We start from the raw sequence: 15,872 nt of genomic DNA, 5'->3' as shown, positions 1-15,872 counted from the left end.
TTGTAAAAATAATTTAATATATGACAGAAGTAATATCACAACTGAGCTTATCTTTTGGGCAGTAAAGTAGGAATCTTTCTTATACATTTGATTTTTATCAGTTTATCTTTAAATGTATCAGTTCCAGTGTAGCAGTCATCTTCCCTCAGCTAAATAAGAGCATAACAGTGCAATAACTACACTCAGTACCAGCTGCTTTTTTTTTCCCTCAGACTTGTAAAAGGGTGATTTTCACTACACTCAAAACATCCTGCATAGCTGGGACCCCCTGCTAGACCTGTCAGCAGCAAATCAGGCTGCCCAACACCGTGACCTGCCTGGGAGATCATCTGTCCAATATATCTTTCTATTACAGCTCCTTCTATGCATGGTACACATCCTTTCTGCTGCATTTCCTAAAGTGATGAAAATGTCTTCTGACTACAGACCCATTTGCACTGCCAGCCTCTGAAGATTTCTTCTGCAGCAGGGTACACTGTCTGATAAGAGATACAGTGTTTGGCAATAAGCTGGGCACAAAAATAGAGGGCTGGAATCAGCACTATTGATCTCTATAGATAAAAGCTTCTTAATAACTGGTTTTAAAGCAAAATAAAAGTTTACTTTCATTTTTTCAGAGATATTCTTTCTAACTACAAACCATGTTTCTACAATTGAGGTACAAATATCCCAAGTACACACAGCATGATGTTACCAAGGCTGTCATTAGTGCCTTAAATGACCAGGTACATCATAGTACAGCTTTTTGTTATCAAATGTGTGTGTAGCTTCCCAGTTTCCCTCCATCAGCAAGTGCCCTTTCAAATCACAGTTGTATCATACTGCCTGTGCACAGCATGAAATTTCTTTAATATTAGGACAACAACAACGGCAACACACATATCAGGAGACTTTCAAACAATCCCAAATCCACTAAAATGGATTTTTAAAAAAAATGGAAGTCTAGGAAAGTCCTCTGTTTCAGTGGTCTGAGTTAGATTAGGACTATGTGAAGAGGAGATTATACCATGCATGCAGAAAGCAATGAAGAATGGAATATCTCCCCAGTAGGCTGCACCCTTTTGTTTCAGTGACCACTGGAGAATTCATTTTGGAAAACAAAAACACATCTCACAACTATTCTGTGCTGAGGACTGCTGGAAAAAGAGTGAAGGAAAACATGTGGAGAGACAGTTTGTGATGATGTTCAGGGAGAGCCACTAAATTAATGCATGCAGAGAGCTGCAGGTGCAGAGATGTCACAATGGCTTACCTGGGACAATTTCAACCTGGTGCAGGCTGAAAACTGATAGTGATGAGCTTACACAATACTGTGCATTTACCATTAAGGGCAACATTAATTCAGGGACCTCTGTGGCTGGCAGTATAATGAATCTTCCATTTCCTTTATGTCCTCACTGCCCATTCTTGAAGATGAGCTTACTAAAGCCTTCTGTTACCAATTGTTTTGTTTCACTTCAATAAAATGAAATACAGTAAAATATAGTGTATATATATATATATATGTATATATATATATATAGTAAAATATCCATTTTAACCCATCTGGTCTATCACTTTTAAACTTGTGTTTTGCAGTGTTTTCCTACTAGTAGGAAACCTGCAACAAGTAAATAAAAGGCAACCATATTGCCATAACCCTTCCTCACACTAAGAACTTGCTCTTCCATTGGGAAAGAGATATGAAGAATAAGAGTTTGAAAAGCTGTAACTTAATATGTAAATCCATAGATACTTTCTAATGGTGGCAGTGCTCCTGTTCTTGAGCTGGATTTGTGGGAAATGCATATTAACTGGTCTTTACATGTGCCTAACCACATGCTCTAATGAGAAAAGGCTTTCAAATGCAACATGAAAGGCATTAATGTCTTTCTGATAAGGATGTTGAAGACATTTGATAATTGAGTCCTTCAAGTCATATTTTAGGGAGGAAATGTCAGAAAAGATAAATTAAAGGGATTTCCAGTGACTGCCAAGTTTCAGACTTGAAGTAGAAATGTGCATTGCTGGTCTGTGGGGATAAAAGAAGTAGCCAGGTAAGGCAGGGAGGTAATTACACAGTACACTTCTTTGAGAGAAGACTATTATAAAGATCTTTGTGCACTGCAGAAGGTATTTTCTTCAAAACCAAAACAGAGTCTTCAGTTCTGGGTGTTATCCAATGAGTTTGTGATGAGTCTGTGTTTAAAACTTCAAAAATCTGATCTGTACACAAGAAGCAATCCACTACTGTCTATGGCTGCTGCTGGAATTTTCTGGTACAATAAAAAAATCTTTCTTTTTTTGTCAAATCTTTTTGGAAGATGAAGGCTCGTCTGGAAAATGTGAAATGGAACGTGCCAATAGCATCCAGTGTCTGATACTTTATATGTGGGAGCAGAAATAGGGCAGGATGCTACAGGAAAAGAAAAGATCTCCAGAAGAAGAATATTACCTTTGTGAGCTAGATTTTAGCCCTTTACCTGGCATAAATTATAAATCACATAAACCAGACTGGAACTGAGACACAATCCATGTTCCTGTACTATGAGAAAAACTGATATATCATATTACATTATATTAAGTATATTAATTTTTAGATACATGATACAAAAAAAAGATCAAACCCATACCTCATTAAATGTTGCTAAATTTATCAACTGGAAATATGAAATTTCTGTTTATGAAGAGCCCTGCAAATCCTTTTACACCCTGTTTCCTGAGCTGAATAGCTTCTGAGTACACTTTAAATTAGAACTGTGTCCCCCTGTAGAGCCATCTTACTTGGTAGCTATGGCTGAGATGTGGAACAGCAGCATTTACCCCAGGCTGACAGAGAAAAGTCCCTGGATGGTTCTCTGTGTGTGTGACTTTCAGTATGGCACCATTTCAGGGGAAAAAACTTGCTTTAACAGAGGACTCATTCTGGAAAGGAAGACTGGCCCTTAACACATTTCGCAAGAAGAGCTTAATAATTTACCAAGGAATGGCATGTAAGAACCATTTCTCTGAAAGTAATGAGTTGGTATCTAAGGGGATTCCCTTTCTTCAAAGCAAGTTAGAGAAGTAAAAGACTTACTGTAAACTGTATTTGGCAGCCTCCCATGATGTAATCTAAGAAAGAATGCATCTTGTGTATCTGTGGACAAGAAAGAAAGACATTCAACTTAGCTGTGTACTGATGAAACATGAGAACTGCCTGAAGAAAAATAAATTGGAAGGAGGAGAGGGACCAACTGAAAATAAGGTAAAGGAAGAATTATTAAACACAGTTTGAGACAGAAACAAAATTATAAACAGAAAAAACATGAAAATTCTAACCTACAGAAAGGAAAATTCACATAAAAAGTAGAACCAACTTCTCATTGGGAAGTCAAAGAAAATTTTGCCATTGGCTTAGAAGGAACAAGAGCAATTTTGTAGAAATAATGGAAGTATTAAAAGGGATACACACAAAGTTGGTGAGTCTTTAGTATTGTCTTTCCATTGTACAAGAGCAGGGATAGGGCAAAAAAATGAAACAGGAGTTGAGGACAGTCAACTTACTTTTGAGATTCAAGTCCTTGCCTTTACTTTTTGTAGAGGACAGTTTCCATTGCTATTCTACTGGCAGTTCCACTTTGTTCCAAGTACCATTAAAATATATCACTGAGAGCTTAGTAAAGAAACTTGAAACTTGAAGAGCAAAACACAGATTTACCTTGCACTGGTTAAGGATGACAATGCCTGAGTTCTTGTAGTTCTTCTTCTTTGCTTTGTACTTGGGGTTAATGCATTCCCATTGTACCTGTGAAAAAAATAGCAGTCATTCTCTGCAGGAAAATTTTATGTACAGATTGAATAATTAACAAAAACTGCACTGCCCAATTTCCACAGTTGACTAAATCATAACAGATAATGGTGCACAGGGAGGAAAAAATGAAAACTGTTAACTATGCAGAGAATAGTTAAAAGAAAAAGGCCCAGGACAAAACATAATACCAGTCTTTAAACACATATATTGGATGCAGCACCAAGGGAAACATCCAGATTCATTTGTTGTCATCTTCCAGTCATGTAGTTTCAGGTGTTACGTAAGATTGAGGATCTTTTGAGATCATTTAAGAGGACAAAAAAGAAGGAATACAAATGAAAATACTGGAGAGAGCAACCTGATGCATTGTATTAACTACAAAACTGCTGTCACAGTAACACTGAGTTTTGTATTAAACTCATGATTAGAAAAATTCTAGCCAGCAGTCATCTTGTTCTCTCCTTTAAGTCTGATAGCAAAATAAAAAGCTAAGAAAATCAGTAAAATGTTAACAAAGATGCAGCTATCTAACGATACATTTGAAATTTATCCCTAAGAATATATTAAAACCCTTTTGATTTTTTTTCATAGTTTTATTTTCAAACAGTCAATTTTGGAGCAAAGCAATCCTACCTTGTTACTGAAACACATCTCCTTTTTCTCATTGCAACATCTCCCAGGCTCTTAATAATTTCCATTGAAACATTCTGCCTTCCTCTGGTTTCAGGCAGAGTGATAAGGCCAAGCTTTCAGACCCTCACCTCTAATGTCTACAATATTTTTCATGGCTCTTACTGCAGCAGTAAAATGTACATTTGTACATGCAAGTGTCTATTGGCATGTGTATATACAGAAACAGATATTTTATCTGTAATATGCTGTTAATATGGTAAATAACTTGACTATTTTCCTTCAGGGAAAACACTTGTTTTCAAGTATGGAGAGAAAACATATGATGCTGAGTAATAGAAAGAAATACAATTCCAAAAGGAACCACAATGATCTATTATCGAAAACTCTCTATTTTGAAATGAAACATGTCTTAAGTGTTACAGTGTTTTGCCTACAATGCAAACCTAAGTGTTACAATATTTTGTCTACATATGTTATATATCTTAGCAAAGTGTTTGAGCACCAAAAACTAGCTTTACTTTTCGCTCAGCCCCGAAATTTCATCGAGCTTCAAACCACTGTCTAACAGCAATTATTTGAATCTGAAGTATTCCAGACTTAGAGATTTTGTCAAACATCAAAAAAAGGGAAGGCAAAACATATGGTTTTGGAGCAATATGAAACCATTTGTGCACAGGGGAGGAGGGGTGTCTTCATCACTGTGAGATGGAGACAGGTGATAGAGTGAAGAACAGGAAAAGACAAAAAGCTGTTCCAACTGCACATCTGCTTGCTCTCCCAGCTAGCCTACAGCTCAGTTATTTGTCTTGTGAAACAAATTTTCCAACTGAGAAGACAGGCAGATACAGGCTCTTATGTTCAGGGGAAACCTCCATAAACGTTTTTTCTCTCCTCAAGGGGAGCAGTCAGGCTCGAGAAATAAAAGCCCTGCTCTCCCAGCAAAGAGAGAGCTCTGTAACACAACCCTGGAGTTCAATAAGCTCATATTTGGGTCTGAAAGCAAGGCAAAAGCACTGCCCACACTCATCTTGATAGGCTGCTGCCAGGAAAGATGATTTAACACACAGCTGGTCTCCACACTTACTCGAAGCATTCCTACAGAGCAATCATGCTGTCTGTATTTTAGACATAAACTGTAAAATATCAAATACAAAGTAAAACTAGGAGGCAGGATTTGCTTTCCTCCCTTTGACACTGAAACACACTGGAGAGGTGCAGTAGCTTTCCCCTGAACATCCAAGGTAAACCTCCTTAATTTCAGCATCCTCCAGCATGAATATTTTTTCAATGTGCATATTTAAACCTATATGAAGCCATACACTATGCACTTAATTTCTCTCCTCAGGAAAAGGATTATTTAAGCCTGAAAAAAAAAAATCCATGGTATTTTTATGGAAGAAGTTTACAATAAATAAGGACCGAAGTGGCATAGAACATTAGTTCAGGAGAGAAACAAATATCTCAGGTTCTCTTTGCTAACTGTAAAATGCAATTACGAGTTCACCTACTTTGCAAAGCATTTTGAAATGCATGGATAACAATTCTCAGTAACTACCTAAAGCTCATTAAAATATTCTATGTGCAAGTCACTAACATTATTGGCTTATGTGGATAATAAAGCAAAGGAAAGAAAAGATCAAAAAATTTTCAGAAAGTAGGAAAGCAGAAAGAAAGAACAATTTTGCACATATTAAATTGACTGACGACAGTATAATGAAGGGAAGGAAACGAGAGGAGAGAGAAGACATTTACCAGTTCATAGGCTTAAAAAAGCCAGTAAGACTGTTTTACATAATGCTCAATCTTCATTTACCCACTAAGATCCAGTTCTGACCTTGGCAATTCCCACAGTTCAAGCTAAAGATGTAACAAGCATCATTTGAAGGAAATTCCCTATGCTGGTCTTACTGTTTATTCAGCTTTTAAAATGAGAATACAGCTCTAAGCAGGCAAGTAATAACAAGAAACAATTCTCAAATATTTTGCTTGCACTGTTGAGGCCAACCTCAATTTCTAGTCCGCTCCTACGTTCCCAGCATTGATTTGGTATCTGACATTGTTTTCTATCGATCCATTTTTGCTCTTAAATTAACTTTTCAGTTGAGAGGAAACTAATGCAATAGTCTGCAATCTGACACTAATGGTAAACATTGTGAAGTTTGGACTCGGCATTCTGAAAGTCACTTAGCATTTCCTCCAAATGCCTGACAGCTCTGGGCTGTGCAAGCTCTTTCCCCATCAAACAACACAGAGAATCTGAACCAGGGAGCAACTTGGTTTTAAACTATCTTCTGGTAATGTAAGTAATGTTGCAAATGTTGGCAATGGACTCCCAAGACTATACTGTGCTTAAATCCAAACCAGTGTGCGGAGAATTTCTGAGCAAACTCCAATCAGCAGTTCTTCAATGAGAGTTAGTGAACTAATGGTGACATTTGGAAGGTCCCAGTCCTCCTGGGCTGTGATGAGGAGACACAGATCCCTCAATGGGAGATGTTACTCTGCAGGGAAGGATGCTGTCTTTCCAAACACCCTTACTCCTTCTCTCACAAAACCTCCAGAAGAGAGAGAAAAGCAAACAACACAACCTCTTATGCCACACTCCAGCAAAGGGAAGTGAGGTGACTGAATCAATGATTAAATGAAGGCAACCATTGTAGAACCAAATGAGCTATTCAGACAAAGGACTGAAGGTGTCAGGAGAGTTTCATGTACCCTAAGGCAGGACAAATGATCACAGTTGCTTTCTCTGGGACAGTGGCTGCACACCAGGGCATTGGGTAGGTCTATGAGGAAAGGGCTGAGAGCCTGCATTGCTTCTTGTATGCTTGTGGCACAGCTTGTATTAGCACTGACATGCTCTCTTGCCTCCCCTGCACCTCTTTGGTTTCTCTCTTCTTCCTTCCTGTTCAGCTGCTGCAATGAACTGCACAGTTTGTAAATGACAAAGGAGGCACTGTGGTCTGATGGATGGGGCAAAACCCCCAACTGATAGCAGGCAGCACTATATCCTGCATTGTCTCTTTCTGATGCTTCAAGAAAAACAAGTCACTTTTAAGTGATCTGAGTCTCCTCGTGCATGAAAGGCTGCTTTACTCCTGCCATCCCTCTGGGCAAGAGGACAGGATAGTTTTGTGGGTTTTTTCTCTTTCTGTCCCAGCAATACATCCACCAAGAGAGAAGAGCTGCCTTTAATCACAGAGATTTCCTCTGGAAAGTTGCCCCCAAGGAATGAAGTGGAAATTGAAGCATTTCTTGTTTCCCCAGCCAAGCCCCCAGCCTCCCTTGTGCTACCAATGGTTTCTCTCCATAGGGATTTGGCAGGTGCCTGGTGTGGCTGCATCCTCTGCTGGGGCTCTGCTGCCCTGCCTGGGGCCAGCAGCAGCTGCTGATGCTGCAGACAGTCCTGGGAGAACTGGGCTGTCTGCTGATAAATCTGGAATTGTCCATGGGTGTCTATAAAACCTTGGCCCATTACCAAGAGCTTAAAGGTCTCACCCTGCAGAGTCATCTGAAGAGCTACCAGATGGAACAGCCCCCCCTAAAAACACCCTGAACTTGTGGGGATAGGAAGTGCAGCAGGGTTTCTTCCTCTTCTTTCCTTTTGTGTGTGTGCAAATGCACACATGTCCATTTTTTATGTAATACAGGAACAGATTTTCCCCTTACATAACTCCTGTGCTGCATGGAGATCCAGGTGATTTCACTGATTTTTTTTTTTCCTCTCAAATCCCTCTGGCTTTATTGCCTTGATTAAAAAAAAACCCAAAAAAGTGATTTTTTTTTCTCATTAGTAGAGGATTTCTCCTTTCAACTTTAATAGTATTTACATTTTTATAATCTCAGACTTCTTCTTGTCCTGTTTAAATATGCTTGATAGATTAATATTAAAACACCTTTAGAAAAAATGGAACCGTACACACATATTAAAAACATATATTATATGTATTCTTGGAAGAAATCCTCAGACACAATAAACTCAGAATATTTATTAGCATTTCACTTAAAAAGATAAGGACAAACTTATTCTTACTGTGGGGGTTTTTTTTTGTGTCAAGAATATGGTGAAGGAGTAAATAATAAAATCTGGAATGGTGGAAAGTGTTAAGAGTAGATTTAGAAAGCACAGAATTATACATTGGAAAAGACTTCTAAGATTATTGAGTCCAACTGTTATCCCAGCACCACAGATTTCACCATTAAACCATGGCTCATGCTGCTTCAGATGTGCATTTGAAGAAGAGGATGTCTTTGTGCCATTTTTTATTGGTGGTCAGTATGAAAACAGGCTAGGTGTCAGAACATAGCAGTCTATGACCATAAGGTAATTTTTATGGAACAGAAACACATGAAGTTAATATCCTGTGGTTGTTCACAATCAGAAAGTCTTAAAACAGAAGACCAGCAAGTTTTCCCAGAATTCAGTCCTCTCAGTCATGGAGAAGCACCTAACACTCTGAAGGAGCCACAATTCAAGATTTGTGAATCTTACCCAAGACATACCACATTCAGAAAAGAAATTAATAAACAACTTCTGCCACTTCTGATCTAAACAAGTGATCTCATTCAGGTTAGGAATTTTCTCTTCACACAGTGCTGGTTCAACCACTCAGAAAACACCAGTCCTAGATTCACAACATCTATGTAAATGATTCCTGGTCTCAAACATGCATTGCTGAGAAATCTCACAGCCAAGGCAAGCCAGTAAGCTCATCTGAGGCTGACACTCAAAACTTGGGATAACCAGTACACAGCCCAGGAATGGAACAGTCTTAGAAGCACCACTGGCTCCTGTAAGCAAGCAGGTGACACATATCCATTCTGTCCATCTCAAGTGGTTCTGTAGCAGTTGGTAGATTGGCTACAAGACAAAAATATCTTTACTTTTAGAGGGAGAGGTTGAAGAATGGGTCAGATTGCTCTGTGATTTCTGAAGGATGAACTGTGTACAATTAAAAGGCAACTTTAACATCCTTGTCAGCTCCTCCAGAGATGAGATGAGCTGGTGAAATGGTGAGAAGCACAAGCATTTCACAGATGCCACACAGTCCACCTTGCTCACCAGCACAAACTGTGGTACTCCCACTCTCACTGCTTAATGCATTTATGACACTTGTGGTGCTGATTCCAACCAATACAGACATTGCTGATGGGCAGAGATGGAGATCTGTGCCACTGGTGTAGCCTCTTTTAAAACCAGATATGCAGCTGAAGCTTAATCAAAGCTCCTGGATCCACTGTCAATGATGAATGTTCCTTCCAATTCTCTCCAGTTTTCTAGGAAAGTGAAAAACCCTGGCTGACAATCACTAGGGTGTTTTGATTCTCTTTTGACAGAACTATAGCGATGTACTGTAGCTGGCTGTAAAGCCTGCTGCACAAAAGAAAATATAACCAGAGCAAGAAGCTTCACTGCATCTCCTTAGCAACTCAAATAGGGACATCAGACCTGAGCTCTGCTCTTTACTCTGGCTTCCACAGCACTGAGATGGAGTTCCAAGTTCCTCACCTTCCACACTCGACACTCACTGTTGTGATGCAATGTGAAAGAACATTACACACCAGGGGCTGGAGGGTGTAGTTTTATTCCTCTGACTGAAAGGAGTATCACATGGAAAACAATATTTTCTGGTCTGAGGCTATGAAAGGGTCTCTTCTAGGAACAAAGGACTGTGTTGAACCTACTGAACTCCCCACCCACATATAATTACTTTTCTCAGATATGGCCTTCCTTATCAGAAATAGCTAGTGACACATCTACTTGAAGGCAAAACAACTTTCTTCTCTGTAATTTCCTCAAGGTTCACTATAATCTCTTTATTCAAAGTAAACACTCCATTGCACATGCTTTTTCTTTAGGAAGGCTAAAATTAAAGAAAAGAACTGACAACTGCTAATCACATTACTTAATGTTGCACAAAGGATGTTGACATAAGCTATGCACTAAGATGTTTTTATGGGGTCCACAGACAATGGCATACACTGCCTTTAGATCTTTCTGCAAAATAGAGAAAAATGAGACAGTATGGGAGAGGGACAAGGAGAGAGTGAAAGCCAAGTGATGTGGCTTCCCACACAGCTGACCTCTCCTGTACAACACATGATCACAGTATTGTTTTCCATAAGTACATCATCTCCACCAGGACCAGCTCAAACTCTACTGCTTTTTCTTGTCTATCCTGCTATAAGTGCTCACCAAACCCTGATTTCATCAGGGGCAAGAGCCATCTAGCATGGGCATTTATATTTTTGGGACCACTATTTATCAGCCACTTAAATGACTAATAGTTACTATCTTATCCATTCAATCTTGTTTTCCTCCAGAATAGGCTACAAAACTAGGATTAGAAAAGAGGAGAAAGGAAACTGATTCCCACCTTGGTGCTAACTGTGTCTCATGAGAATCAGTTATACCAAGAGCAGGGTTTTGCAGGTGCAAGCCCACAGAATAACTTCACAGCCAGAACAGAATGAGAGGAACAAGGAAGAAAAAAAGGCACAATTCCTAGGGTGTGTGGAGGAAGATTGCAGGTAAAAGGTTACAGGTAAAGACAACCTGCAGAATGGCAAATGGCAGGCCCACAGCAAGAGTAAGATTCAGGCACTTAAACCATAGGGCAACATTAAAACATTTCTGGACAGCAATCTGATACTGCAGTGACAACCTAGAACAAGAACTGACAAATGGCTGCATTAACTTCTTATGCCTCTGAAAGAGTAATTATCCTTTTTGCTAGCTGAGGATGAAAAAAGGCATACTATATCCCCATCATTTTAAATACATCATTTATCCTGCAAAGCCATTCCTGGCATTGTGGACTACAAGGCTCTCGTTTTGGCCAACAAGCTGTCTCCTGGGAAGGACCATAATGTGATTTTAAGACATTTACATTGAAAATACACACCCTTTAGCACTCTCACACAGTCCCTTCCTGAGCCACAGATATTTGTATACAAATTTGGAGTGTTCTCACATCACTGGCCTTGTTAATGTTATTCCTTCTGGGATTTGCTTACCTCTTTATTTCCACTCAAATTTTGTTTGATAAATGTTTTGATCCTCTGACTCGATTTAGGAGAGCAAACAGGGTTTCATTTACACTCAGGTTGTGTTCAGAATTTATTTATAATGGACTAATATATATGACTGATACATATCAGCAGTATTTTACACACATGAGCAGCATTTGCCAAACTTCAGTGTATTCTAAAAACTTCAACAGAAAACACCCAGAAGAGCCATAAATATTTCCTGACCTATGGCACAGACTGACTGCTTACCATTTATTAAACACCTTCTGAGCCTGTGCTAGATTTTTACTAACACTACAAACAGAACCTTAATATAAAGCCCAGATAAAGCTTTTAGGCATTTGTGTTTTGGGTTGACATTGCAACAACAGTGGAAGAATGAATAGAAATTATCCGCAGGATCAACATCCTTAACTCCCCCTCAGAGAATTTATCAAAACTAACACCTTTAGAAGTAAGTAATAATAGAAAATGACAATTTCTGGAATTAGATATGCCAAATCATTTATCATATTAAGTAATTACTATCAACTGCAATTTGAAAAGATCAGGCTGACATACAGAAGTGAAATTATTGATAAGCTAACAATTTCATTTCCCCTTAGGATTGCAAATCATTAAATCCTTAGAAAACCAATTTGTTTCATCATGATGGGTTCCAGTTAAAGCTGGCAGCAATGAAAGCAGCACATGAGAGATGGAGAAAGATGGAGAATGACCCTCACCCAATGGAGGCCTTTATGCCAGCAGGGAAGTGCTTAGAGTAGCCAGAATGGGCATGTGCTCTGCAGCACAGCACCTCATGGAAACCATGTCTGGGGAACAATCTCTGCTCTCCAGAGATTACATGCTAAGATTGCTCAGGTGGTTTCCACTTACCTGTCTTCCCTCCATAGCTCCTCGCATTTCCTTGAAAGTCGAGCTAAATTCTCCAATGAAGTCATGCTTTCCATTGGAATCCCAGTCCCAAACTATGCACTGAGGAGACAAAGGGGAAAAGAACAAACCAGCACATTATTCCTCAGACAGAAAAGAGATTTTATTGAAAAACACTACAGGAGAAATTATATCATTGTGTATTATAAAACACTGGGTGGAGTGTTTTATCTACAACAAAATCATAAGACATATCAAAACCCTATTCTTGTTCTGAAAATAAAATGGCAAGTGGAATCTCAACACAGCTGGCTGCTTATAGTTCTGTGTTATGGAGTTTGCCTAATGAAGCAAGTCATGTATTTCAGAAGGAAAGGATTTCTTGTCTGTGTCATTTTGCTAGGTGTGAAAATACAGGATTATGTGAATTTGCATATTCATGGTCAAATGGTGCCCTGACTTACCTTGTAGATGTGCTTTGCAAATATAAATTAATATTCAAAACCCTGTTTGCCTTGGGCAAACATTACTTTTCTCATTTTTACAGTCAGTGAAGGTGAGACAGTAGTTACAGACGTCTTTTTTTTGAAATGGCTTTGAAATTATACACATCAGTGCTTGGTGCCATATCTTGGCTGTGTCCCAATGTTGCTCAACAGTGACTATTCAAACTAAACCTCACTGGTAGTCTTGCCTAAATTCATGCATAAAGATGAATACCTCACTGAGTCTGAGCTTTGAGAATTTTATTTTACAGATTTTGCTAAATACAACTCAGCTAGGCAAGACTGAAGCACATAGCAATAACTACATGCTTTGCTAAATTGTAATTTTAAAATGGCTCCAAAGACAACAAAGGAGCTCCTAGCTCTAAAGAACAAAATCCCCAATTCAGCCTCATGCTCTCCCTAGAGAAAGGTCACATCCATTGACTGAATCAGGAGACCTTGACTGAAAATGTCCTGCTAAAAAATATCTTTCAGGGTTTTTCAAAAGCAGAATTGTGTCAAAGCCATCTGCCCTGTCACATGAGGAGGGCACTGTTGTATTGCTGTCAGATTCTGAGGGTAACAGCAGTGGGTTTTATCTGGTTTCTTTGTCCCAACGGGGCTCAGTTCCTTTGACCCAGCACCAGCAGCCAGATAACACAAGAGGAAGAGGAAGATTTGCTCCTCAAAGACTCCTCAGGCCATTTGAAGTTTGCTTGGTCCAAAGCACTGAGTTCACTCAGAAGGAAACTGAAATCATTGGATGTCCACAGGATTTTGAGTTTTAAATATTTCTAAAAAAGCACTATAAAACAGACTTCCCTGTCCCCACCATTTATGCTTTCTAACCAACATGAATAATCCAGTCAAAGCTGGTAGGTGGACAATCCCTTTTGAGGGTGTGGGAAAGACTCTAGAAAAGTTGAGATTTGGACCATCCTATCAATTCCTATTTTACTTGCCTTTTATTGATTGATTGATTGATTGATTGATTTAAAATGCATGAATCCCAGGCTAGAGGAAGATTTCCAGATCAAAATGTGAAAATATTTTACCCTAAGCTTTTTTAACAGCTTTGACATTGAGGAGATGGGTAGAGAGAAAAAAAAACGAGGGGTTCCTGCATGTGTTTGTTTATAGTTTAAATTTCATACAAGTGTAATCAAATGAAAGTGGGTTTCTGATTCTGATATTGGTAATACTGCCTGGAAAAAAACAAGACACAGTGTTTTCAGCATTAACAGTCCTCAAGTATTCTCTCAGACAAAATCTTCCCCAAAAATTACTCTCTGTTTCTTATCAACAGAAATTTTTGGATGAGCTGAACAAGAAAAAAATCCAAGAAAAACTAATTTAATTTACAAAAAAATTCCTGAAACCAATTTTGTTTCATAGAGCTTGAAAATGCATTTATTGCTAATATAGAATGCATATTTTTTATTGAAATTACTTTATAACGTTTAATAGAAATGGACTTCACAGGTGAATTTTTTTTTCTATAACGGTTGCAAAAGCTATTTAAGACCTTAGAAGTAATACTAAATAAAAAGATTTGTCAAAATGCCATAGTAACATTTTTATAAATGTGCAAAAAGTGTCATTTTAGTAATGCTGGAAACTTTGAAAGCAATGTTTTTGAAAAATTTACTATTTCACAAATTAAAAAAAAAAAGGAACCCTTATTATGAAATTATTCAACCAGATTTCCTTTTCAGGTTCAGTCTTTAAATTCAATTGGAGCATAAATACAAGAACAGACCCAAGGTTATCAGAGTCCTCCAGGAAAAGCTACTTTGAAAAATTTCTATTAGGGTGCTGACTCTTACAAAGAAGGAAAAGCTCTGAGTGCTTATTTGTGGTTAGAACTTTGAGTGGAGACAAGCATAGTTAAATTACATATAAAATGTCCACTCAACAGGGATACAACTGCTTTTTTTTCAAGCTGGAGGTTCTCTAACTTTAGTGTTCAGAAAGCCAGATGGTACTTTAATCTTCATATTGGCTTCATGGAAAAGGCAAACAATTATAGTATTATCTCAGTGCCATTTGCTCAATTACAGCTAAGGGAGAAGGAGGATTCCTGCACATACATCCATTATGACTTTTTTTTTCCCCAGAGTTTCACATCTGGTAGTAGAAATTAATTGTTAATGTCTGAAAAACATGTTGTACACAGTAATGCATTTCAAATATATGTGAAAACACTTATGAAACATAAAAATAATGTGGTCCAGACATTTTTATAAAAACCCACTCAGACAGATCAAATAAGCAGGGAAGGGTCTTTGCAAATAATCCATAATCCATAATCAGGTAAAGACCACAGATGATAACTGAAGCATTATTTCCCTCTGAAATACTTGAAAGGGTTTTTTGGTCTCTCTTCAAATCAAATCCTCCACAAAAACATTAACGTATTCTTTGGGTCTCTGCTCTCAGAGGTTGCTTAAGTAGATGATTAACAGTATACCTACACTCTCTTAAAAGTCTCATTAATTTAAGGAGGCTTTCCATACACTTGATTTGAATGCTGCTAAATCAGTGTTCAGATAACTGGTGAAAGAATTCAGCCTCCTACCTACTGCTTACCAGCTCGAATACAGGGAATAAAAGCCTCTGCTAATGCTGCATGGTGATGGAATAACACTGACTGGAATGATGGAGAACATTTTTCACCCCTGCATGATCCTATCTTCCTTCTGAAAATACCCACTGAGTACAGGGAGAGTGAACACTGCTATTTTTAGTAGGGCTAACCAGTAGACTCAGTTAAAATGACATCAGAAGATCCCTTCTGGGTGTCCACATCTTCATTCCTTCAGCTTTTTTTGGAAATAGTGCAAAATGAAAGATTTCTTTCCAGGCTGAAATTGATTCTTTCACTGGAGAAAAGCCCATTTAAAAAGAAAAAGGTATCTCAGGTGGATTCTGATGGAAATTTTCAGTGGTTTAATTTAAATTTTTTCACCAAGATTAGATTTTGCCAATACTCTTGCTACAAAGGGCATTCAAGAAAGATTGCATTGGCAGAGGAGCCACAACAGCACAGGATTCTCTGGCTGATTTTCCTA

At 38.3% G+C, this 15,872-nt stretch overlaps 1 protein-coding gene across 4 annotated transcripts in view; it reads right to left on the bottom strand.

Moving 5' to 3' along the window:
- Nucleotides 1-15,872, bottom strand: part of CPNE4 (copine 4) — a 214,149-nt gene that overhangs the window by 39,776 nt on the left and 158,501 nt on the right. For all 4 annotated transcript variants that reach the window (XM_056485293.1, XM_056485294.1, XM_056485295.1 and 1 more), the window contains 3 exons: nucleotides 12,317-12,415; nucleotides 3,680-3,766; nucleotides 3,059-3,118 (listed from right to left, as the gene is read on the bottom strand). In XM_056485293.1, the coding sequence (XP_056341268.1) occupies nucleotides 3,059-3,118; nucleotides 3,680-3,766; nucleotides 12,317-12,415 (246 nt within the window). The remainder of the gene's footprint in view (nucleotides 1-3,058; nucleotides 3,119-3,679; nucleotides 3,767-12,316; nucleotides 12,416-15,872) is intronic.

Source organism: Oenanthe melanoleuca, chromosome 2 (assembly GCF_029582105.1).
Source record: "Oenanthe melanoleuca isolate GR-GAL-2019-014 chromosome 2, OMel1.0, whole genome shotgun sequence".
In the NCBI taxonomy this organism is placed as follows: Eukaryota; Metazoa; Chordata; class Aves; order Passeriformes; family Muscicapidae; genus Oenanthe; species Oenanthe melanoleuca.
The sequence above is the reverse complement of the archived record's forward strand: the minus strand, read 5'-3'. Positions and strand labels throughout refer to the sequence as shown.